Below are 26918 nucleotides of genomic sequence, written 5' to 3'. Positions count from 1 at the left end.
AGTTTCAAAGTCGAACTTAAGGTTATTGGTTAACTGTAGAAGTGATTATTCAGTATTTTGACTGAGTTCGGTGTATTCCACCATACATTTTTTTTAATACTGTGCATCATAAATATTGCGTTTCCGATGTGTTATAATTGGAGAGAAATTTCAGCGCAGTACCTAATTTATCCCTTAGGTTAAACGTAAAACCGAGGAGTCACTTGAGGTATTTGTTATGGAGTAAGGTTTTCCTCGTCTCCAATTCTACAATCCTACTCACCGTCAAATACCTCCAACGCTTATAGTTCTATGCTGCCTCTTTAAAAAGATAAAAATACTGACCATGATTTTTTTTGGTAACAGGCTAGCCTAGTCTTGATACTGGCCTGAATAGATTTAAAGCTATACTGCACTGTCCCATGCTCCTTATAGAGTTCAAGAAATAATGTGGTGATGTTTCAATAAATTGGCTTTCAGTTCCAAATAAATCATCCTGGGTTGAATAAAATTTGTCAAATTCTCGCGTGCATTTTTGGTATACGCAAGAGGTGTAAGAGTAAATACTGTCTCGCGTGCATTTTAGGGATCCAAGTGCTTATCACAGACTACGGATATTACACTCTTTACCATATTACCAGTTAGATCTTGGGATTTCTTCCCATAGTGCGCTTCCAAGCAAGGTTGTTTCGATACTTAAAGAAAATTCTCTTTTAGCGGTTCTGTCTCAGTGGGCGCAGAGAGCTTCAATGAAAACTTCTTCGAACTTTTCATAACGCCTCACCAGGCAAAAATCAACGGTAAATTTTAGTGTCACCTGATTTTCCCGTTTTCAATCGCCAAATCTCGGTGGCAATATCAACGCCCGTTGGCTTCCTCGAGCAATCGGCATTTTCGTCATGAGGAGCAAAGGATGCGCTCATTTTTTTCTCCTCTGCAATAATAAAACACCGTTATAATAGTGTAATTTTACACCTGTTTCGACACTATGTAAGATAAAACCTACATCAATATCAATGTAAAAATTAGCATAAAAAATTCAAGTTTATGTATGACTTAAAATTAAGAACAAATAATTACAACGGGGAAGATTCACTATGAAATGAATGTGCAAATTGGTTCCGGTATTTAATTACGAAAGGAAACAGGTTTTCTCATTCATTGTTGCCTGACTCACATTATCAACACGCTAGCACTCAGTAAAATGATTCCATTTGTTAATAAGATGAACAACTGAGGTACGCTTGGAAGGAATTCGATTTCACAGATGAGGTTCAGGGTATTTGGGTTAGAATATTGTCGTTTGATAACAGAGACAACTCACATCTCAAAAGACTGCAAAAAATCTTTAAAAAGGAGTATAATATCCATATTTAATAATGGAAATCATCATTGACTAATTAAAATTGGTAAAAATATCGCTAACAGTTGCAATGTACTTTTATTTTTCATTTACTCTTTAATTTCAATGAAAAATCCCTGTATTCCATTATTTATTTCACTAATATAACTAAATCATCTTTTGAAATTTCACTTGTATTTTTTCTTGAATTTCATTTCAAGCTATTTTGGCCCAAATATATATATATATATATATATATATATATATATATATATATATATTTTATTTTAAGGTAATCTACCGGTTAAGGTAGGTTTTTGGATGGAAACAACTACCAAACAAATATTTTATTACTCCAAACAAAACACAAAATCCATCATCCTACTCTATATCAGGTCCCTCTTCATCTCTGAGTACTTTCTTCCTCCCTTCATCCCATCCAACATCCCTATCCTGTTCCTTCCCTTTCCTCTTTTGCCCAACATTCTACCCTCTATCAAAGTCTTCAACATCCCACTGCCGGTCAACACCCCCTTCATCCACTTTTCCTGCCTCCATAGGATTTCTTCCAACAAATCTCTCTCTTTACCCACCATACCAAGTACTTCCTCGTTTGTTTTCTTCTCGGACGATTTCACCTTTCCCATTCTTCTCCACACCCACATTTCAAAAGCCTCCAATCTACATCCATCCTCCTGCTTCAATGACCACGTTTCCGCGCTGTACATAGCTACGCTCCATATCAAAGTTTTTACGAGTCTTTTCTTAATATCCTTACTCAAAGTCCCTCTCATCAACTCCCTCCTCCTTGTGAAAGCCTCTGTGCCTAGCGCAATTCTTCTCCTTACGTCCCTACTACTTTGACCGTGTTGGTCCAAAACACTTCCGAGATACGTAAACTGTTCTACCTGGTTTGGTTTTTTCCCTCCTATTTTAATGTTTAGCTTAGCCTGTTTCTTTCTCGAAAATCGCATTACTTTTGTTTTATTAATATTGATTCTCATCCCATACCTGTCGCACTGAATTTCTAATTCAATCAGCAATGCTTGCAATCCCTTGGCTGATTGACAAACTAAAGCTTGGTCATCAGCAAACCTAACTGATTTTACGAATTCTCCGCCCACTTTCATTCCTACCTACAGTTCTTCTCATGCCTCTTTCATCATTTCCTCTGCATACAGGTTGAACAGCAACGCTGCCTTACACATCTTCCTAACACTGCCCACCCGGACTCCCCGTTCCCCACCCGTACCTGAGCAGTCTGAGACATGTACAGGTTGCGAATTAGCCTCCTTTCCCTCCAATCTATTCCTATCTTCTGCAATTTACTCATTAGTTATTCCCAATTCACTCTATCAAACGCTTTTTTGAAATCTACGAAACAGGCAAATACCTCCTGGTTGTGTTCTATATTCCTCTCGATTAATAATCTCATTACTGCAATGGCATCGCGCGTACCTCTCCCCTTCCTAAACCCAAACTGATCATCCCCTAAATAATCATTTGCCCTATTCTCTATCCTTTTGCTTATGATCCTAAGAACAACTTTAGCTCCGTGGGATATCAAACTAATTGTCCTATAGTCCTCACATGACGTGGCCTTTACCTTTTTCGGAATAGGAACTAAAACTGATCTCACAAAGTCTTCCGGCCAGATTCCTTCCTCATAGATACTACGAATCAGCTCATATAGCCCCATCCTCCCGCATTTTCCTAAACATTTCAGTAGTTCTGCAGGAATTTTATCCACCCCCACGGCCTTATTTAGCTTCATCTCCCTTAATGCCCTTTCTATCTCATTGTCTAGTATGCCTGGACCTAAGCTATCTTCCTCTGCGTCGTGTTCCTTTTCTGTGTCTAACTTTGTTGGTCTAAGGTATTTGCTATACAGTTCTTCTATATATACCTTCCATCTCTCTTGAATCTTTCCTGTGTCAACTGTTATCTTACCCACCTTATCTCTCTAACTATTAGCATTGACCTTCCTTTCTTTCTTCCCGATAAAGATTTAACTTTGCTGTACAGCGCACCGATTTCACCCTTCCTCTGCAGACTTTCCATATCCTCGCACTACGTCTTCCACCATGCTTCCTTTATTTTATTTGTTGCCCGCCTTAATTTATTATTTAAGTCTTTGTACTTCCTTTTGCCTTACTCTGTGTTTACATTCTTCAATTTTCTTCAACAACAAAAGTAATGCGATTTTCGAGAAAGAAACAGGCTAAGCTAAACATTAAAATAGGAGGGAAAAAACCAAACCAGGTAGAACAGTTTACGTATCTCGGAAGTGTTTTGGACCAACACGGTCAAAGTAGTAGGGACGTAAGGAGAAGAATTGCGCTAGGCACAGAGGCTTTCACAAGGAGGAGGGAGTTGATGAGAGGGACTTTGAGTAAGGATATTAAGAAAAGACTCGTAAAAACTTTGATATGGAGCGTAGCTATGTACAGCGCGGAAACGTGGTCATTGAAGCAGGAGGATGGATGTAGATTGGAGGCTTTTGAAATGTGGGTGTGGAGAAGAATGGGAAAGGTGAAATCGTCCGAGAAGAAAACAAACGAGGAAGTACTTGGTATGGTGGGTAAAGAGAGAGATTTGTTGGAAGAAATCCTATGGAGGCAGGAAAATTGGATGAAGGGTGTATTGATCGGTAGTGGGATGTTAAAGGCTGCAATAGAAGGGAAAATGTTAGGCAAACGAGGAAAGGGCAGGAACAGGGTAGGGATGTTGGACGGGATGAAGGGGGGAAGGAAGTACTCAGAGATGAAGAGGGTCCTGATGTAGGATAGGTGGCTGGTTTGTGTTTTTTTGTTTTTGTTAGGAGTCACAAAATATTTATTTGTTAGATGTGTCCATCCTAAAACCTACCTTAACCGGTAGATTACCTTAATATATATATATATATATATATATATATATATATATATATATATATATATATACACACACACACAACCATAAACACAGTAATCAACCCGAAGATCGCTTTGGTTTGTGATGGTAGAATTCGCTCAGTTCTAAGCCTGACGGCGTGTGAAATTCACACATCAGGGAAGGTAGGGGCAGTTCCTTTTCCTGAGCCGGTTATTGTTTCCCAGGTAGATCTGGTGCCCGAAAAATTTCAGAGTTTGGGTGGAGATGCGGGTGCTCAGAGAATTACCCGGGAATCGAACCGGGGCCCTCCGGTCAGTAGTCAAACGCTCTACATTCCCCCCAAAACTACCGCGACCCACACACACACACACACTTACGCACGCGCACGTGTGTGTGTCAAATGTGGAACTTAAGTAAAAGTGTCTCCTCGTTTTGGCTTATTTTCATGTATGGTTTTTAAGTTTAATAATACTTACATGAGTTTAGTTTAATCACTTGAGTTACCTACAAGGATACGTATTAATTTGTTGATTTTTTGGGAAAGATATTTTTATTTATCAATCTAAAGGTAAGCATGGATTGGAAACAATGATAGAAGGAAAGATTGGAAAAAGGAAATCAAGCCAAGATGAATGATGGGAGGCAGTAAATACTGAAAACCTTTTATGAAACACGCTCAAATCTACTTAAAAGTGTCCAATATACTTGTAGATATCTGTTAATGGTATTGATAGGTTTTGTCTCAAAAGATTTGAAATAAAGTACAATGTAATCAGAATTCAATTGGTTATACAAAATTTATATTTAATAGATCAGGTAATTCCATTCACGTTTCGAAGGAAAAGTATATTTCATGCTAAAGACCAATGAAAGTCAAGTCTGATGAAATTGTAAAATTTTGACACAATTCAGAAATCTTAGCGTTATCCTTAGGGACGAGAAGAATAAGCAAGTTCGATGGAATGAAGTGTGTCAGGGAGTGAGTGGATTTGAAAAACGGTTATTTGAATTCATTGTATTAGAATATATAATGTCGTGTTAGGCTGTGCTTGGAAATGTAACAGATCTCAGTCCCTGGAGTCATCAAACACCAATCACGACAGTCAGACCATAATTGATGGTCATTTTCTTTTCTAATCATTTCATTTAAACTCAGCGTAGAGAAATGGACTTATATTTACCCAACTATTATTCATTAAGTTAAAGGATAGTGAATGAAACTTGGTTTTAATAAATGGATACCATTTGGCAACGCGTTTAGATAAAAGGGGGAGGGGAGATACACCCACCGGGAGTATTCTGTGGGTGTGGCCATTCGGTCTCTTTTTAGGTTACCCCGCCGCTGACTCCCGAAACGTCTTTGGGTGTGTCAATATACTACACTACATTCATCCCCTTCGTGATGGCCGGGCGAACAATAAATTACCGAATGTGTCGACTGATTCGATGAACGTTCTCCCATCGTAATTACTACTCGGGGAGTGAGCAAGGTTAATGTATTCCATAACATCCGTCCTCCTTGGACGCCATCCAGTGAGGAATGATTCATGAATTACAGCGTCGATTTGCCAAAATATTCATTCAACAGGCAAAAGTCAATTTTATTATTTTTATTATGAATAGTGTCATTACAAAATGTGTACTTAGATGCATCGTTAGGTGGATCAGAAATCTCTAGGATCGCAATTGGGTTGACCCAAAACAATAATAAAAGCGATCATTGAAAAAGCAATCATTTTAGCAGCGTTTAAAAAATCAAAACTAAGACGCTGCATACAAGAGTAATGAAGGAAAATACAAACAAGTACCATCACACCTGGCTCAGCATCACACCCTGTCCAAAATCACACAGTATCCAGCATCATTCCCAAGCCAAAATTAATCACCGTCAAACATCACCCGCCATCGCTGTCCAACTTCTCACGCCATCCACATAACTTACACACCAATTACCTCACACAGGCGTTGTGAAGTTTATCACTCGGTCTCTTACGCATTGGCTGCCGTATACCACTTCTTAATACCCCCAAAGTTTGATGGAAACAGCTCTCCAAGTAGCTGCTTACATTCAAGAATACTTCGTATTTAAAAATGAAAACTTTTTTCTATTTTTTTAAATTTAAATTTCATTTGAAAACTTAGGTCATTTATTCTCTTGAAACATGTATTTTCTATTTCCTTTATTCAATCTTCCCACGCTTGTTTAATTTCAACTTGTCTATATATTGCGCCTAACCTACTCTTTCTCCTTTTTAACAAACTCCCATTACGCAACGCAACATATTCGTTACGCTATCTGAACCACTGTATCTCTCGAGTACACATTTGGCTGCCTTTCTTTTCACCTTTTCTGTCATTTTAATATGTCCCACCTCATATGGGTTCCATACTATGGACGAGCATCCCAGGATAGGGCAGACCTTGACCTAATATTTTCTTCTCTTGTGGCATCGCTGCTTCCTTTTAAATTCCCCATACCCAATAAAGTACTTTAAATGCCTCCCGTGTCACATTATCTACTTTGAATCCTCATTTAAGTTCTCTAATTAAGTATAAGCCTAAATATTTGCAGTTACTGCTACACAGGATTATGCCTCCAAACCGAGTGTACATATTCTGTTTAACCCCATCGTTTCTGATTAGACATGCATGTTTCATAAATGGCAATTTAAAATTAAAAAGAGTGATTGAATATCCTGATGAAAACAAAAATAAAATAACTCTTGGAAATAAACAAGGGATATTCATTCTCCGTTGTCCCATGGGTATTTCTAACAACCCTTATTCATCCTCTTTTTGCGTGGCTACGTTCTCAAAGGTGGAGGCGTAGTAACTTGTTTGGTTTTGCCATTTTGGCAGAAATACATTTTGGACATCAGTTCTCTAAGGCCCATCTATGTTTAATCTTTTTCATCGTCAGTTTTAGAATCGTTCCAAAGAAAATGTTCAAAACATGATTAAAAACAATGAGGTTTTTCGTGATCAAGGATAAGCGACGTAATAGATTTTCGAATGAAATGAAACTGGGGTGAAATATTTTTTGGAGCATTACGTAAATTAATCCGGTTCTTGGATTTATTTTTCTGATCTTGCTGCCTTTTAGTGGCAAGATGATATGTGTGCATAAGTAAGGTGGGTATTTGGTTCATGTGATTTACTCAGGTGAGGTGTGACCAATTCTTTTAGTATTCTCAATGTGATTTCCCTCTGCTAAAAATATTTCATGCTTGCGTAGAGTAGGGAACATTTATATGAGACATCTTAATTCATTTATTTAAATAGTATGTTTTGAAGATTTTCCTTGATTATCTTGAGCTCAAAAGAGAACACCTCGTATAAATGGATCTTTTGCATGGCGTGGCGCGAAGGTTTAGTAGAGGCTTAGAAAGCATACGTTATTGCGCTGCCATCTCTGGGAGAACATTTTAAACCCCGTGACGCCATGCTTACACGAGAAAATGCCTTCCATCACGCTTTTCTTTATCTTTGGTTTTTTTAAACGGTTTTATTCATGGAACAACGGCACCCAGAAGGTTAAAGACGTTGCATTCTTACTGGGTCGCAAATTTGTTTTAAGTATGGTATTGTTTTATGAATTGTAACTTGAGTGACCGGAAGTGACTGATATCAGTTCTGGGTAAAAATTGAAATCCATTCTGGACGCTGTCACTGTAGTGGGGATATCCTGGGATTTATATTTTGATGAGTCTTATTCGTCATGTGTATCGATTTGGAAATTACTCTGTTGTCTGGTTTTCAGAAGTTTTAATGCTAAATAATTGTGTACAAACGATTAGTTTCGGGACTTCATTTTTATCATACCATACCCACCTGTCTAGTTGTCTTACTTCCATTTGAGGTAGTCGAATGAATAATAACGCCATCTTGAATGTTGCTGACTTTTATTTGGTACTATGCATTATGCATTTATGTATGCATTTATCTAATTAAACATCTATGATGTTTAATTAGATAAATGCATTATTCACACATGTTTGATATGATTATGTTTCTGCAAATAATAGTGTTTTTATTAAATTATTTCCTTTAGTTGATTTATTCACGTCAAATCTAGCAAATAAATTCTCAGTTTATATTTAATAGCCATTGTGTTTGATTTATTGTGCTCGCTAGCTTGACAGTTATATCAGCTGTCCTTTTTGTCATGTCGCCCAGTCGTCATGTTGCCGATAAATAATTGCTTGGCATTTGTCGCTGATATCCTGTGGAACTTTACCGTTGAAATGAGGGTATTAATATTTCACCTTCTTTGACGCCTTAATAAACCAAACTGGAAGCAATTTTCAAAAACAAAGGCCCGATGAATAGTGCTTATTAGAGGTATAAATTTCGACTTCTCAAACAAATAAATTGTGGAGAAACGTTTGAGTATTACAATGATGAATTTCGCATATAAAATCCCGGTAATGCCTTTAGAAAGCTGCAGCTAAGCCAGAACATTAGTTTTGTGCGTACTCTAAAATAATATTTTCCGTGTGAGACAAGAGAAGGAAGGTGAACTGCCATCATATCATGTTTTTTAGAGCTCGTAATTTTAGCGGGGCTATTAAACGACAAAAGCGGTATCTATGTAAAGAATTACCCAAACTTCATCTTCCTGTTCAAGGCTTGAGATAAAGGCTTTTGAGTAATTAGACGCATGGGCAATGTAGAGTGTCATTTCATAAATTGTCATTTTAATAAGAATAAGAATTTTATAATATGTGGACAGATGTGTTGTCAGTAAATCATTATCTTGCATAATGTTTAATTTAAAGGGGAATCAGGCATCTAATGAAAGAGTTCTAATAAATCACTGAAGTAAACTCATCACTTCATAGACTTGAAGAACTCCATAATTGATAGTATTTCATTGATATTTTTGTATCCAGGTTCGCAGTATTTAAATATGTATGCTGGCTTTTTTCGATAATTATGCGTTACTCAGGCCATTAGTTTTGCTGTGCTTGCCACATTCGTCATTAAAATGTCTTTTCGCAGGGCTTTGTTAAAGTCTCGAGTTGATAGCGTAAGGAGTTGTTGGCACCAGAAAAAGGGAGGGAGACGAAATGGAGAAGTGAAAGCGTTATTACCGAAACGTGCCCATAGTATCATCTACGAATGAGGATCGTCTAACTTGAATACCTCTCACGGCTCTCCAAATAGACAGACACATGATTTTAATCCCATTTTTTTTCAATTTCCGGATCACGCATTTGTAGACGTATTTCCGGAAGAAGATCACGCAATCTTGTTTCTCTCTATTTGGAAACAATCATTTACTTGTTCCCTTACTCTTAAACCTCCACATTTTTTACTGCTTTAATTGGGTCATGAGTTGTATCAAGTGCCTGTTTTTTTTGCGAGAAGCGTTTCATCCACCTTCAACTCAAGGACTTCATCGAGCGTCTTTTTTTTCCCTTTTAATATTATCAACTTAGGATACTCAAGTGAAAGCATCGAAATATCATTGTGAGATACAGTTCTGATTCAAATCAAATTATCATGCCTAGTATTTTTTGACGATTCCAATGAAGTAAGCCATTAATTTGAATTTTGAGTGTAGTTATCATTATATACACATTTTACTTATTTTCATTTGTTTGTTCTTAGGTTTTCGATTGACAACTGAAATTTAATTTTTGTAGTTTGCTTAAAGAGCGAATATTTAGAAGTTCTGATAGAAATCATATGTGCAAATATAAAAAATATAATATTTTTGAAGCTGTCATTTCGTTTTATTTTTTTACTCCAGGATAATATTTTATGGACAACCATTTTTCCCTGTTTTGTCAGCTTAAGGTGGGATAGGTATTTTTTTATTTTGCCTTTTACGTCGAAATATTCCATTCTGAATAATATTAAAGTTTTATTAATAATCATACAGCGCTCGAGGATGATAAAAATAATCAGAAGTCCTCCTCACGGTAAGATTCAGAAGGAATTATTTGTAGTATTATAAAAAAATAATTGTTTAAAAATTTGATTAAACGGTACATTCTATTCCGTAGAATTTAATTCTGTTTTTTTTCTGGATTAATTCATTGTGTTTGCTTTATAAAATTCACTGAATTAAATATTTATAAATATGTAATTTCTGTGCTCCATTCTAAAAGTGTTTCTAAATTCAAATAATTCATCAGTGACTGATGACGTAAATATAAGATTCAAATATGTTTATCTTTTTTCGTGGTGTCCTTTTATTGTTGATTCTTTTCATATCAAAACAGAGGTAATATGTTAAAAGTAGGAAATTAGGAAATCATTCTTTATATAATATAGGGGTAATATGTATTTCTGTTGGTAGACTAATACCCAGTAGTAGAAGATTGCAACTATTATTACTTACCCACCTACTATACAGGGGGGTCATCTTTAGGTGAATTACACCTCTTTCTCCAAAACTTCAAGCTAGGCAAGGCAGCTTTCTTCCATGAAGCATACGTATTTGGTATTTTCTTTGATTCTTGTTGCTAATAGTTAATATTCCAGGCTTAATGATATATTTATTAGGGTCTCTATCTTCATTCTGTTAGTTGTTCATATTTAATTATACATGTAATGTTGTAAAATTTTAATAGTACTTAAGCATAAATATGTACAAAAATACATCATTCTTTTCATTTCATCTCCAGAACATAACATCCTTCTGAAATGTGACTTATTCTTCACCAAACCAATTTTATCTCCTCGAAGCAAGCTTTTATGAGAAGTATAATTAAATTCATTGAAAATACACCACGCCCTCAGAATTCATAATACTTAGGGATATCTTATCATTTCCCTTATGGTCTGTCTTTATTTCCGTCGTGAAATCTTAATTCTCAGCAAAATATTTTCCTCTCTTTTAGTGAATAAATATTTTCAGTAGGGTTCAATGAAAAAAAACAATGATTACCAACTTTATTTTTAAAATTGCGTGGCTTTGTTCTTTAGTGGAATGCCACTGGAGGTGCAGGATGGGTAGAAGCAATATGTACAAAAGAGGAATGGAATGGGTAATAAAGACCATAGCATTATTGCAAGCATCCAATTACGATTCGAGAGCTAAAATTGCTGAGGGATATTTGAGATCGTAAAGAGCCTTCTACTGCTCTGTTGTGTATGCGGTTGTATGCCCTTGATAACGCCTGATGTACGTAACTCTTGATTCGTGTTGTGAGGATGGTCTTTTTCTTGAATTGCGCCGCCCATATCCTTCGCCAACTTGGGTATTTGCATTAGGTGTTACCTCTAAGGCAGCCGAAACACCAGGCACCGTAGGAACGGTTTCATACCCCTGCTGTTGGTTGCTCACCGAAGCTTGGTGGTATGCAAACGTATCTTCGTTGTCAATAGTGGACGGGGCGGTTGGCCCATAACCTTGGTTCACTCTTGAACCATATCCTTTAGTTCTTTGTGGCGCTGGAATAACATATTCCTTTGGCTGAGATAGGGCTTCGTTCCGAGTCTCTGTAGTTTGCGGCTGCTGATAAATCTGTGCCTCTTGTTGGGCTAGCTGCTGATGATGATAAAGTTGAGCTTGTTCAGCGGATACGCGCTGGTAGTCTTGTTGAGGTTGATCCTGAGGCGCAACAGTCGGATAGTTCTGAACCTGAGGTATTAAAGGTTGCTCTGGTGCAGCAGCCGTCGGGTAACCCTGGGGAATGTAGCTGCCGGAATACGTCTGAGGGTAATCTTCCTCTTGAGGTGCCTGTTGCCCTACTTGGTGCTCGTTCACCTCCTGAATGCCGCTTCTACCGGGCTGGTAGGCTTGAACATTAGGCTCCACTGTTTTTTGGTGAGCTGCGTTCAGTGGCAACGGGCGTGGGGTTTGGTATGAGTATCCAACATCCCCTGCACTTTCTGTTACAGGTGAACCTCTTAAGTACGAATTTTGACGAGGCTTTGAGGATCGGGTGTTGCTTCTTTCTTGCGTTTTGGTCGAGCTTAAATACCTTGTTGCTTGAGGCTCTGCCTCCGCAGTTCTCGACTTAGGGAGTCGCAACTGGTGCTGTGGTGCAGAGTTTCGGGGATATCCTTGAGGATTTTGGGGGGCAGGACTTGGCTGACTAGGCTGATAAGCCTGACCTTGGCTTTCGCCTGCAGGGGAAACGTCATATCCCGCTCTAATGAGCTCGTTCAATTCTTCCTGGGTGATTGGACGCTGATCTTTTGGGGTTGGGAGCTTAATTACTTCTATTTTTTGTTCATCATCATCGTAATCCGGAGAGTTGGATTGCTTTGACTTTGATTTCTTCGTGTTTCGCGATCCAGAAAGAGGGAATGGCAGGGGTTCAGGTGCAGGAGCTAATTTGCTCAAAAGATCCTCGTCTCCTTTCACCACCGTACCTGGTGTATTAGGATAATATGGCGCAGAAACTGATGGCGCTCTGTTTGCCGAATCCCCTTCCGTGTGGAGGGTCCTCAGGTTATAGTCGAGAGAGTAGGTGCGTTGGACGGCCTTTCCTGATCCCTGTCGAGAATCGTCTTGAAATCTCGTTCTGCCAGCACCTTGTGCCTTCCTTGTGCTTGGGATTGCGATGGGTTTTGACTTTTTGTAGTTGACTGGCGCCGTATCGGGGAGAGGCGTAACGTAGAGTGAGCTGGAAGCAAAATTCGCTGGTGCCACCTGATTACGGCGAGAAGGGTAACCTGAAATAGGAGGGCTTGGAGTTTGGGGCTCCACGTCTTCTGTGTGAGAATACTGTGTAGGAGAAGGAGGTAAATTTAAAGAGGAAACTGGAGTTATCCCCGACCCCGGATAAGGCGCCCCGGAGTGGGCTCCAAAGTATTGCTGATCGAGGACCTGGCTTTCGACGTTTTGTTGTTGTTGCGGTTGCTGTGGAGTTTCAGCATCTGCTGCTCCAGCTTGTCTCAAGAGGTCTAAATACTCTTGAGGAGGGTTTTGTTCTCTCGGAAGGTAACCAAATCCTTGGACGGGAGCAGGAGATTTGGCTTCCTGCTCATCGGACCCTCTTAAAACGTATTCACCGGGGGCCACGCCGTATGATGCGGTGTAGACTGGTCTCTGGGCAATCTGCCTGCTTTGGGCGGCTTGAGAAGTCTCCAACGGAATGTTGTCATACTCAGTGATAGCAGATCCAACTCCGACGAGGACAGCAATTCCTAAACGAATGGGATAGATGTTTAAACACCGTGCGACAAGTACCATTTGCAATCGTTAATCTCTCGAGTAATTAATTAGTAGATATTTTTAGCAACTAATTTCTCCGCCATTTGATCATTGGGAAAGAAATATTTAAGCTGTGCCATGCCGCTTTAGTGCTTTTCGAAAAATGCTAAAGGAGCGTCCATCTTAGCTGATAAGAATAAGAAATTTTGTGAATGTTTTATATGAAATTGATGTCAATAAACACCTGATGTGGCATTATAATTATCCAGCTACAACTCAATAGATTTTAATAGAAGTGGAGTTTGATATTTTTAGGTAATTATTAAATAAATATTTCTCGGAAATCACCAAAGAAAACCAAAATTTTAGTACTAATAAAGGCAAAAATATAACCCTTACTATGTGAACTCGCTTCCTCAGGTCAAAGCTACCTTACCCAATTAACATTCTTCTAATTCTAGTATTAAAATGGCTGGTTACCATTGACCGCAGTGACAAAGCAGCGATAAATTATCGGCAGAAATGCATCCTAGTCCTTTAGTGAACCAAGTGTTTTGATCCGAGGGGAACCATCCCTTTGACTAATATTCGAAATAATTTAGTATGATTTGCAAAATCGTTATTGTAAAATGGATTGTGAGGATTAAAAATTCTAAAATCTTGTCTATTAATTAAAACTGCAGCATACTTAATTTATTCACAAATAGTATTTTCACTCTTAATAATACACTCACATCCTCATGACCTACATTTGTGTGTGTGTGTTTATATATGTATGTGTATATATATATATATATATATATATATATATATATATATATATGTGTGTGGGTATATGTATATATATATATGTATATATATATATATATATATATATATATATATATATATACATATATATGTAAATATGTGTGTATATATATATATATATATATATATATACATATATATGTAAATATGTGTGGGTCGTGGTAGTCCAGGGGTTAGAGCGTTGGACTGCTGACCGGAGGGTCCCGGGTTTGATTCCCGGGCAAGGCACTCTGGGCACCCGCAGCTCCATCCAAGCTAAGTGATTTTTCGGGTACCAGATCCTCCTGGGAAACCATAACCGGCACAGGGAAAAGAAATGGCCCCCCTGCCCTAATGTGTGAATCTCACACGCCATTGGGCTTAGTACTGGGTGAACTGTACCATCGACTACCAAACCGACCTTCTGGTTGATTACTTGTTTATGGTTTATATATATGTATGAATATATATACTCATATATACAGAAACATATATAAGGAAAAGGGATAGGAACGCGTATAAAGGACGAACACAATAGAGGTGGGGAAGGCGGAATCGAACGGATCACAAGAGTAAAAATATTTCCTCAACCGGGACTCGAACACCGGATCTTTCCACTTGCCGGGCGGATGCTCTTAACCACTTGAGCTATCGAGGATATGTAATTTACCCTGAGATCCGTGGGTCTTATATGTCGCCAATCGCCCCGATTCTTTAGCCAAGAGATGGCGTCAGGGGGCTGTTTCACCCACGAAAGGAGAAATAGACAATACACAAGAGGAAAGGACATTGGTTAGAATTCATACAACTCTTGTATTCATTCAACAAGTTGTATGAATTCTAACCACTGACCTTTCCTCTTGTGTATTGTCTATTTCTCCTTTGGTGGGTGAAACAGCCCCCTGACGCCATCTCTTGGCTAAAGAATCGGGGCGCTTGGCGACATATAAGACCCACGGATCTCAGGGTAAATTACATATCCTCGATAGCTCAAGTGGTTAAGAGCATCCGCCCGGCAAGTGGAAAGATCCGGTGTTCGAGTCCCGGTTGAGGAAATATTTTTACTCTTGTGATCCGTTCGATTCCGCCTTCCCCACCTCTATTGTGTTCGTCCTTTATACGCGTTCCTATCCCTTTTCCTTTTATATGTTTCTGTATATATGAGTATTTATTCGCCGTTTGGCGGGATTTCGTGTTTGAATATATATATATATATATATATATATATATATATATATATATATATATATATATATATATATTCACTTGGATATAAATGAAAGGAAAAGGGATAGGAACAAATATAAAGGACAAACACAGTAATGGTGGGGAAGATGGAATCGAGCAGATCAAGTGTAAAAAAGTTCTCTTGACCGGGACTTGAACGACGGATCCTTAGAAGCATTTGGATGATCTTGTACCTGTATTTGCCCACTTCAGACCAAAGCCACAAAAGTTTCAACGCCCATCGATGGGACAATCGTAATGGCAACCAATCACGTCAACACACTTTAAGCAGTAACAGAGACGCACAAATGATTTTCCTGGAATTAATTAGGCTGACAAGTGATCAAGTTAGTGGAAAAGTTTTAGAAACAATATATTTACAGTTATTTTTTTCATTTTTGTAAAGTTTCGATGAGCCATTCAGTGAAATTTGTCCGAGGATACTCCATTTTCTTACTTTACCTGTATGTAGTAATTACAACTCGTAGGTACGTTACCATTTAATAAAACACTATATCAACAGACGTGATATGAGCTAGTATAATTGTGGTTCATGCTTAAAGTCTGAGCCTTTCATAAGATTTTTCGAGTTTTGCAGACATTCCGTGATTAGAAAAGATATTTAGGAACATTCTTAAGTCACTACTTACGGTAATATTATCTGCCTAACATCTGTCTCATGCTTTCGCTCTACCTGTAGACAATTCTCTAATGTTCTAATTCATCGAATTCAGCGGTTGAACATATTCTAAGGAGATGTAGAATTAATTTTGTTATCATTTCAATGGTAGCTCGATAAAAGCAAAGGGTGAAAAAAGGGGTTTCTAATCATAAACATATTACCTAAATGTTCATGATACTTAGCGAGTCGTGACTGAGCGCTTTCATAAGAAGGGGCGCGAGAATTAGAGGTGAGTCCGAGGGGCGTGGGTGGGAGAGCTTTTGTCGTCCGCTGGACTGACGAATTTCATAACTTAGTCGGCGCTCGTCTCAGGGACGCCTTGAATTTTCCCAGCTGCAGGTCAACGTAACCTACCCCATGGGAGCCACGCCTTTATTTCTTTCCGATTCAAAGGTCAGGCGAACTCATTGGCATACACCTACCAATCGCCCAAGGATATATGTGGGCGTGTAACACTTTTGACCGCTATTTAATTGCTTCACCTCAACATCATATATTCGATATGTTAGATTGGGATCTGTAGTTTCAGTTAGCCCAATCAGCGGATCACAAAATATTCCGATCGCCGGGTCGTTTCAAGTTCATTATAAAAAACACTCATTTAAAGAACTTTATGGGTAGCATGTGGTGTTTTCCGTGTTTTGAACGATTATTATACGCTGTAGTGGTATGCCAGATGCCTTAAAAAATGGGACAAAAATCGTACTCAAAAATTTGTGGAACTGTGCATTCCTTTGAGGAAATAAATGCGTTGGACATGTTCAGTTGATGGAATGAAATTTCATTTTTACGCGTTATTTTTAGCACTAAAGTGATTTTTTTGTTCGTAGTCTTGACTTACCTATGCAGTTTGCCCATATTTGAATACGGATAGTAATCGTTATAATATGATATCTGTGCTACTTTTGGATGAAATTAAGTTGTTACGTTGTAAAAACGTTTATTTTAACGTCCGCTATCGTCACAGGGGTGAAAAATGTCTACGTGGAAACAAAAGGAAAGCTCTTAGATTCCCGGATTTTTGTCGTTGTAACTTTTAAAAAAATACTATTTTATATCATAATTAGTGATTTATCTGCTGCTAATATCAAGTATAAATACATTACGATAATTTTGTAAAATCATAATGATATATCTGTAGGTTCGGGTGGAACCTGAGTGCTCTAGTACGAGAACAAGACATTACGTATATTGTACGTAGATTGTTTACAAACATTTTCTACGCCTATGGAAAGTGTAATTGCAATATTGATTATTCCTCATCTAACATCCTGTTGTTTAAGTTAAATTTACAGTGATATTTTAGGGTTTATTTCTTTATACTAAGCTATGAATTCCTTTTTGTCAATAGGTGTTTTGTCAGAAGTCTTTTATCAATGAAACAGTAAATAACGATACGATTTAGGTACACACTATTCGCTCTTTTGGAATTATTTTATAAGTTATACATTACCTGTGGAAATATATGTCAGTTTTTTCTTATTCATTATGTATTATGAAGGTAACTGAAGAGGTATTTCATTGCTATAATGATTTACCAGCTGCTTCAATCGATTCCTATGCAGTTTTTAATTTCTAAACCTTCGTACACAGAATATATAAAATACGAAGTCTCCAGTCTATCACGGCATTGCATTTTATACTATCTTGTTTTTCGCGGAGAGGAGAAGAGTTATCGGAACAAAATTTATGACACATAAACGTCTCCAACTTTGAAAAGTTGATTTGAACTGTTGGTTATGAGAAAGACGTTGGTTACTGGTACCGTATTCATTTCTTGCTTCGAGATATTTCAAGGTTGTCTCCCTTGAAATTTGGAATGCGTTGTGTTGTACGAGTTTTTTTTCTGCAAAATGTGCCAACCTCCTTTCCGTTATACTTTGGCGATAGGAACAGCATCTTGGCGGTCGTAACTTCACCGCTGTGCTCCGTCAAGGCGGGTGGATCACGTGCGCACACTTTTCTCAGTCGTCTTTCGTCTTCTTACTTTCCTGAACTTCGTCTTCAATTCCCTCCACACAACTCATTCCTCCGCAGTTCATCTCCGAACTCAGCGCTTCCTGCTTCAGAATCGTGCCCTGTAATTTTCTAATGTCAAGGACACTCCCGCTGAACCGTTTCTAACGCGCCACAAGTAATCATTCCCCGTTACACACAGATGAGCCTTTTCTTTCTTATTACTGACCATCCTTTCCACTATTGTTAAGAAGAAAGCGGGGAGCTGGGGAATTGGTTATTCGAAATGTAGGTTTATATCGTGAAATTAAAATTCTTGGCAGTTGTAATGATTTAGTGTATAGGTTTTATAATAGCGCCATGGTTCCACAAGATAAGCTATTTAATATTAGGTTACTTATTTTATGGCAGAAAAAATATTTGGTAGTCCCACCGACTAAAAAGAATGGAGTATGGAGACGATGACAATGATGAGGCAATAAATGCAGAAATTAGAGATTGAAACATTATATTTACAAAAGCAGATCCAACGAAATGCGATATAGTTGGGCGTTTCAAAGAAGTCATTGGAAAGAAATGCATATTTAAATTTCCAACACTTATCAGAGCGATATTCTATACTCTTATGCAATGTTCCAACTTTTCATGTGGCCAGGGAGGAGGAAGAAAAGGTGACATGATTATGAAAGGGAAGTGTATCAAGTCTCTTTCTGTCCTGTTGTATCATACCCTCGGCAACTATGTTGAAAACAAGATCCAAATAGCAGTGAACACTGGCATGTACGTAAGTAAAGTCAGAGGGGAAGTGTAAAAAAGTTCCTGGTGTAAGCGTACGAAGAATCATTGCGTTCGGACCAATCAGCCTGAAATCCATAAGTCTGGAACTTATATAAGATAATTTTTTTGATGAATTGAACGCGGTACATTTACTAACATCGGTTATTAACCTCCAACCGAGCGCTCATGAAGAAGCTATGCGTATACGAGTATTCGGCAGGAAGCGTGTAGGTCGAGTTTCATCTGTTTCGGGAAAGGAGAGTGAGAGACGACGCATCAATCGGAGCAGTCATCCTCGCCCTGAAGGGACGTTTTCCTCCCCACCCACCCTCCTCATCCCAACTTCATCGTCGTGCTCTTCCCAGAGCACTTTCGCTCGGTTATCTTCTCATTTTTCTCATCCCGTTGCAATCCATTTTTTTCCCTCCACCCACCCACCTGTTCCATTCCTTATTGAGCTACTGGCAATCTTACGAGATCGGTTACTGGTAACGGTAGGCGTTTTTATGAACGAAATTTTTCAACAAGGTAGTGTATTTACCATTGATAGTAGTGGTGTAAATAACGCTTGTAATGTACTGGTAGAAAAATATATACTTTTATTCCGCCGGAGATTGAATTCAAAGAATTTCCTTTAGTTAGCTGTTTAAAAACAGAATCTATTGTCTCACGCCTCAAAAGACAGAGAAATGTGACGGCAGTTTGAGATGAAGTTAGTGAAGAGTATTCATGAAAAAAATTGAGGAAAAATTTCCGCCGATGAATTCACCGAATGTCAGGTTGCCACGTCGCAACTGTTTTTTGGCCGAGTGATGCGGCTGTGCAATTAATGTGTGGAATCGTGCCCAAAGTCATTGCGTGCAGACTTAAGACTGCTATCATCAAGGTCACGGAGGCAAACCTTGAGAGATAAGAAGATAGTGAGAGATGTGCCTCTGTACACATTGTTTCACGCGAGTCCGTCCTCATGCGGGCCGGCAACACTATTTTTATGTTTTCACGCTTGTTGCTGCTATAGAATTAAAACAACACGAGAGTCATCTTCTTTGTGGTAGAACACTAGGAAGGTGTGAATCCCATTCTAGTAGCAGAGTAAATGATGTGGTGGGATCAAGGACACAAGTGGTCATAGATTGATGTCATAGAATTAGAACTAATAATCATTTTAAATTATTTATTTGTATTAGTTCTTTGTGCATTGATATATGCGAACCTTAAAACTGAGCCCATTGACACGGTATATATATATATATATATATATATATATATATATATATATATATATATATATATATATATATATATATATATATATAATGTATAACACTTAGCACTAGTGGACACAGACAAAAACACAGAAACACACAAAAAAAGAGACTCACTATTTTTCGAATTTTCGGTGGTCGTTGCCACCTTTATCAAGGAGGAGAGGGACAGAACTCACAGGAGAACTCACTCAGAACAGGAGAGTTCTGTCCCTCTCCTCCTTGATAAAGGTGGCAACGACCACCGAAAATTCGAAAAATAGTGAGTCTCTTTTTTTGTGTGTTTCTGTGTTTTTGTCTGTGTCCACTAGTGCTAAGTGTTATACATTATTATTCACGTCCGTGAGTCTTTCAAAAAGTGTTATATATATATATATATATATATATATATATATATATATATATATATATATATTAGATATGTATGTGTGTATATATATATGTATATATATATGTATATATATATATATATATCTATATATATCCACGCAATTGCACTCAATCCGTCGCAAGGGCGTTTGGTGGGGGATGGCAATGCACCGGCAATACACACAGATATTTGAATATACATCAATATTAATGTATATTTCCTCAAATGCAAAATACTCGAAGGTATAAAGATGTGCATGTCTATATGCTGCATGAATTAGTTGGTGTGCATAACCACTTCAATAAATTGCGGTTTTTATACAAAAATATTTGGATGCTTGGGCTCGATTTTTTATGATTGTGTATAGTTCGAGGGGAGAACGAGTACTTGATAAACTGCCAGCGATGGTGCCTCTCTCTCTCTTATTTAATCCCGTTGGTCAAATATACCAACATTATTTGCGGCCGCCAATATTTCCCTCGATGTCGCAAAAAAAACTCAGGTATCCTTTTAGTAGTGGGTTAGTCTAACGAGTTAAGTCTAACGGTGAAAGCCAAGGTGGACGAAATATAAATCGAAGAATTCTTTTGGTTTTTTTCTGAGGTGTTAGCTTTTCAGCCACTTATATATCTGCGAACGAATTTTACATTATTTTTTCTGAAAATCTTAACAGTTTCTGCTGTAATTTGTCACGCTATTGCACCCCATTTCCTGTGCTATGAAATTTTTTTATTGTCGCTACTCTTCCCGTTTTATCATTTCATTGGTGGCTTGAAGTCCCTGTTTTATCCTCCGGTAGAATATAACCTCGTCGAAGGAGTTTCGATTTAATCTTCAAGTTGGCATTCGATTCCTCGAAAAGTTTTAAATTGAGCTCGTAGTGATAAACGATCGTCGACAATCAGTGAATCCGAATTTCCTTTTCTTTTCCGAAACAATTAAACGTAGCGTTGACTGCGTGCATCTGTGATTGTCCTCAGTCACGATGAACTGACTCTCTCTTTCCCAGATTCCTTTCACCCTTTGACGAGAAAATCCTTCGATATGGTTTCCCGCGGAGGACGTTTTTTGGCTTTCTCACAGTTCCTCGGGAAAACCTTTCCTTGGAAGCGGCGCACACGAAAATGGCCAAGGGACAAGATTGCCAGCCGAGGAAGTGCGTGACACGCTCACGCCCTCGAACTGGACGACGCCCAAAAGTATTACTCCGCTTGTCGAAAAGAGAGGGCAAATCCTCGGGGCCGAAGGAAAAACTCCGTTATGAATCCCCCGTTTCACTGGGAGTCACGGAGTCCGCCAGAGTTGCTGCCAGAGCACGCACGCGGCGACTATACTATAAGTGAGGGCCTGATCTCCCGTGACAAACGCACTTGACCCGAAAACACGGTGTTCTGTGTGAATCTAGTTACGGGTACATTTAATCGTTTCCGAGTAAATTACTCGCCCAATTTCTGTGTAAACTGGCGCGATAAGTCTTTCGAAAGAATAAATTCTTGCACAATGCGCTTAAATATCTATGATCGTTTTTAACTTTACACGCATTCGATTTTTATGCATTAAATTGTGGATGCACTCAGCTTTCAAAATGATTTGGTCTGTCGCAGAAGATTTGCGAGAGAGAAAAAATGGTTTCAATAAGTAAACAAGCTTCGAAAAGTTTTATCTAGAAGAGTCTGAATTTTCTTTTGCAATTAATTTGCTGTAGAAAAGGAAGTTTATGTTTCTTGTAACAAAATCTCATGTAGAAAGGTTTTAGTTGAAACTGGCTTAAGTTGAACGGTACCAACGAACAAACATCACCTTTTCCTACCCTTCATCATTGGCAACCAAATTACGTAATGGCTCATTTTCTCCATTACGCATATTTAGTACACAGTCATGTGTCGAGGGCAAAATATAACGGCCTGGTCCTGAGGATTAACTTTAGTAAAATTTCGAGTGCAGATTTATCTACTCTCTTAAATCTGCATCTATGTATCAATGTTCTCCTACCGTATAAGGCCTCTTATTGATCAGTGCTGTAATTTTTGCAAATATTGTATTATTAAATTTACGTGATTAGAAAATACTGCACTCTTTCAATATTTTCAATTTCAAATTTGTGAGAAAGAAACTTCAGAATGGCATGCAAATATGTCTGGAATAAAATCTAATAGTAGTTAAGGTTTGTGTATCTCGTAACATTTCCTTTGCAAAAATTAATACCCATTTCATTATACTGTTTCTTAAGAATAATTCCTTAGTTTTTCCCTTGTACGGTGATTCCTATTCTGTTCACTCCTTATAGAAACTGTTTAATTTTAATGGTTGGTTTGCTTATCGAATACTAGATTATTTTTTTCTGTCGGGGTCTAACAGTTTAAAAACACGATCGCAACAATATATTCTTTGGATTGAAGACTGTAAATCCTATACCGGTCAAAAAAGGTTAAAATTCCGTTTTCAGATGTTCTTGGCAGCTGTCGTTTGAACGGGATTTCCGACCTCAAGACTAATACTCCATGTATCCAACGAATTTAAATCTCACTTGGTGAAACTCTTCTCTAACTTATCCAAGACTCTCCAAATAGGTTGCTGCTTTTCATACCAACTGAATTTCGCACTTTCTCTCGCCCCTTCCGAATCCTCCTCCTCCTCCCCACTCACGTCTCACGAGAAAACGAGAGCACATATGAAACGTCGGGAGATTACACAAATGACCCTGATTCACACGGCGTTCGGTTCGGGAAGATCTGACACACCCATCAAGGGCCACGGGGATCATTACGGGAGGTGTCGAGGAAACAACTGAGTCTGGCGTATACCTTACGCAAATACATTTCAATTATGATATCTATGTGAATAGATATTCTTCGTAAACAGTGATGGCCCCTAGTTCTCAAAGAAAGAGTAGAACTAGTCTCATTTTTTTCCGAGAAGGCTTGTTATCTCGGATAGTGATACTTTTTACATTTTATTGATTATTATCGATGCTTATTTCTGCTTTGTTTCCGTTTTGCTATTGGCCGTTAATTTCTCTAGCCAAATGAATATCTTCAGTTCGCCCTCCAATCTGAGTGAGTGATTCACCTGCGAGGTAATCGTACAATATTCAATTATTCATAAATTATTAGCTTTATTCATTGTTCCTGTAATTTATTAGAAAATAATATGTAATTTGTTTTACTATTCGAAAATTGTTTGTTGCGTGGAGGCTTGTTTTGTGAAACAATGTGCGATATGGCTATAATAAAAAATGCCAACTTAGTTTTACTAGGTGGGGCAAATGTGATTGTGAAATCTAAATGTTGAGAAAAAGTTAATTAAGTAATTACGATACACTAGACATGCAATGCAACACCATTAAGAAGTAAAACCAAACCCAACCCGTTATTTGGTAGTTGTTTAAAAATAGGTTGTGTAAAGTACATCTCAAAAGTGAATCGTTGTTTATTTTAAGTGCGTTTTATAACTCATTTGTCAATATAAGTTTTGCACATTAAACGATGCTCTTTCATCTTGTTTAACGAGTTATTGAGCATTAAGTTACCTAGTATTTCAAGTGTGAAGTTTTAAATATCAAATCTTTGTTCATGTTAAAGCATGTGAAATTTGACAGATTAAAATTCTATGACTAATTCGTGATTTGGTTCAGCAATAATATTTAAATTAAAATGCTTCAGATGTTAAGTAATTACGATGCACAAGGTATGCAATCTAATGTCATGAATGTAGCAAAATATTTAATAGCCATTGAGGTATCAGATTGCTGATAATAATATTATATATATAATTATATATATATATATATATAGTATATATATACACACACACATATACATGTTCACACAATAATTTACATATACATATTTGTAGGCAAATATATTGCTTCAATAACATGTTATAATGATTTTTAATGAAAACGGTCAATGCTATCATCAGCAAAGCTATGGTTTAATTTGTTGACAAATACTAAATGTGTGCGTTATGAATACAATACATATTTTACGTTGTATCTTTAACTAGAATCTTAATCGCAGCTTACTACATTTACTAACATCCACAATGCTTTTTAGCTAATACAATATAGTAAACTGATTTAAAGAACGGACATACATTTTTATTTAAATTTCATAGTGATACTTTGATTGATATATATTCACTTAATTATTGATTTGCTTGGAGATAATGATAAAATAATGATAGAATAATGATAGAATTGAGCTCTTACGGCTAGTAGTATTGAAAAATAAAAACTCCAATAGCCGCAACAGTTTACGTTTCAAAACAAAATACAAATGAGATTATTTGGCCAACGCCACAACTCAAAGGATAGGGTAAATAAGGAAAGGGATAAGAAAGGTGAATACGAATACGCTTATTTCGGCCACAAAGTGCTGCCACCGGCTTGGATATGATTGGTATATTGACCTATTTTTATTGGTATGTAAAGTTTTAAGAAAAACAAAAATGAAAAAGTAAATGAACAAGTGGAGTATATAAGTCAGTCCACAAATACCTCTCATTGATATTTTCCTGAGAATTGTTTCAATTATGCTCTCTTGTCTGTTATTAAATCCCAGATAGGCCGATCATCACACATGTTAGACCCTGTGAAGTTAAATCAACTGAATTGAACTTAAATAATCTTATTATGCAGACGAAACATTGAATTTGTAAACATTATTACTACGGTTCGAGACACACGTCAACACGTGGCCCATCCCACCCAACATCCAGTCATCTGGGCACGCTTTCGATCACTCGAGTGAACTGCCGCATTATGCACTGATCCACGCGCGCCGTGGAAAACGAAAAAAAGTTCATCCCGAGGCCTGAAAAGACCAAACCCGTTGAACTTTCCCGACAGGCTTTTTGTTCTTAGCGCTAAATACGAAGAAGTGATTTGTATTATGGGCTCTCGAGAGTGCGATCAGAGGCGCGTCGGATGGGCGGGAGGGGAGAGAGGAGGAGGCCGTAGCGGCCAGAGCGTGCGCCAGTTTCATAAAAGGCACCCGCGGGAAAAGGTCACTGGATTTCGTTACCTATGAGTATCCTCCACTCCATGGCTGGGCCGTAGCACCGGTTCTTTTCTGTCCCTCTCGTCGGCGGAGAAGCCCTCGTCTCTTCGGATGCTTTCTCAGCTGGCACCGGAGTGCCTCGCCGAGGGTCACCTGCGCCTATATAGACTCTCGGACCGGGTGGCGGAGGGGAGAGGGGGTTGGATCCCGCGGGGGCGGCGAAGGGGAGGAGGATCTGAGATGACTCGAGGGGGGTGGGAGGGATGGGGGAGGCGGGTTCGGACTCCAGCGCGCAGGGGAGGAAGGGTACCTTCCCCCTCCTGGGATCCCCCAACCCCTCCTCCTAGCTACTCCTCCCCCTCTCTCCCTCGCCCAATACCAACAGCTGATGGGTGGGAGGAGATCGGGGTGCCAGCATCGCTCGCTCGCGGTCCTCTCCCTCTTTCTCTCCACCTCCACCCTACCCTCTCCCCTCAGTCTCGGGGAGAGGGATGCCGGGGTTCGAGTGCTGCGAGGCGTGGTCCCACCCTCGATAACCAACCCCCGCCCTCCATTGACTCTCAAGGCGCGCGGGGTGGGCGTCGGCCGCAGAACGGGCGAAAACAAATGCTATCTATCGTCGAATTCGCATTGTTTCGCGGACGTTCTCCCCCGCCTCTTCTCTCCATTTCTGCGCACTCACCCTCTTCCTCTTTTCACCCTCCCCTTTTCTCACTCTCTCCACCTTCTCCGCATTTACACACGAAATAATGCTGTTGTCCCTGGTGGGATCCGAACCCACGTCCGTCCTCTTGAATCATATCTTCGACATGCGTTACAACCGCGCCGTAAACTGCCAGACTGTTCTGGAGGTCTGCTGGGATGCAAATCTATTTCTTGATTCCTGGGCCGAAGATGCTCGAAGCAATTGTTAACTGGAGATGAATGAGTTCAAACAAATGCACCACCGTGCTCCCCGGCGCCTAGCCATTGAATAGCTATTGAATACAGGGTTTTTGTCCGCAGGATGAAAAGCTTGGCACATGACCACGATTCCACCGAGGCCGAATATCGCAACCGGTCGAGCAGAATACTTGAGTGACCAGTTCCTTGGATATTTGCGGGAGACATTCCCAACTAATCAGGGCGTGATATTTAAGTACGTGGAAACCAAGAGGAGCTCGTAAGAAGTGACATAACCGATATTACGACTTACTATATTTGTCCTTAAACCCTCGAATCCACTCATGTTTATCTCTTTGTTGATGTTGATATGGTTGAAGAAATACTCTTCTTGAGTAAAAAATACTCATTAAATATCAATATCAGGAGACCATGAAAAGTTATTCCTGCAGTGGGAATTATTGAAACACGTATATTTAGCCCCAGTATTCCGGGTGATAGAGGAGATAAAACTAACTTTTATTCATTGAAAATCCTTTCAATCCAAAAATATTCCATGAGCAAAATAGAGGAACAACTAAGGGCTTTCGCAATGTTGATAGTTGATATGCTAATCATACACACGAGTGAAGATATCTAGGGATTAAACAACCCGACCGA

The 26918-nt window shown here is 38.6% G+C and overlaps 1 protein-coding gene across 1 annotated transcript; it reads right to left on the bottom strand.

Annotated features, from left to right (window-relative positions):
• Window positions 1-10754: 10754 nt before the first annotated feature.
• Window positions 10755-25496, bottom strand: LOC139686360 (uncharacterized). The gene is made up of 2 exons (XM_071583550.1): window positions 25401-25496; window positions 10755-13303 (listed from the first exon to the last, which is right to left on the bottom strand). The coding sequence occupies exons 1-2, from the start codon at window positions 25420-25422 to the stop codon at window positions 11283-11285; spliced, it is 2043 nt and encodes a 680-aa protein (XP_071439651.1). The 5' UTR covers window positions 25423-25496; the 3' UTR covers window positions 10755-11282.
• Window positions 25497-26918: the final 1422 nt, after the last annotated feature.

This window comes from Hetaerina americana, unplaced genomic scaffold (assembly GCF_022747635.1).
Source record: "Hetaerina americana unplaced genomic scaffold, ioHetAmer1.1.p SCAF_1, whole genome shotgun sequence".
NCBI lineage: Eukaryota > Metazoa > Arthropoda > Insecta > Odonata > Calopterygidae > Hetaerina > Hetaerina americana.
Note: the sequence above shows the minus strand (reverse complement) of the source record. Positions and strands in the feature narration are given on the sequence as shown.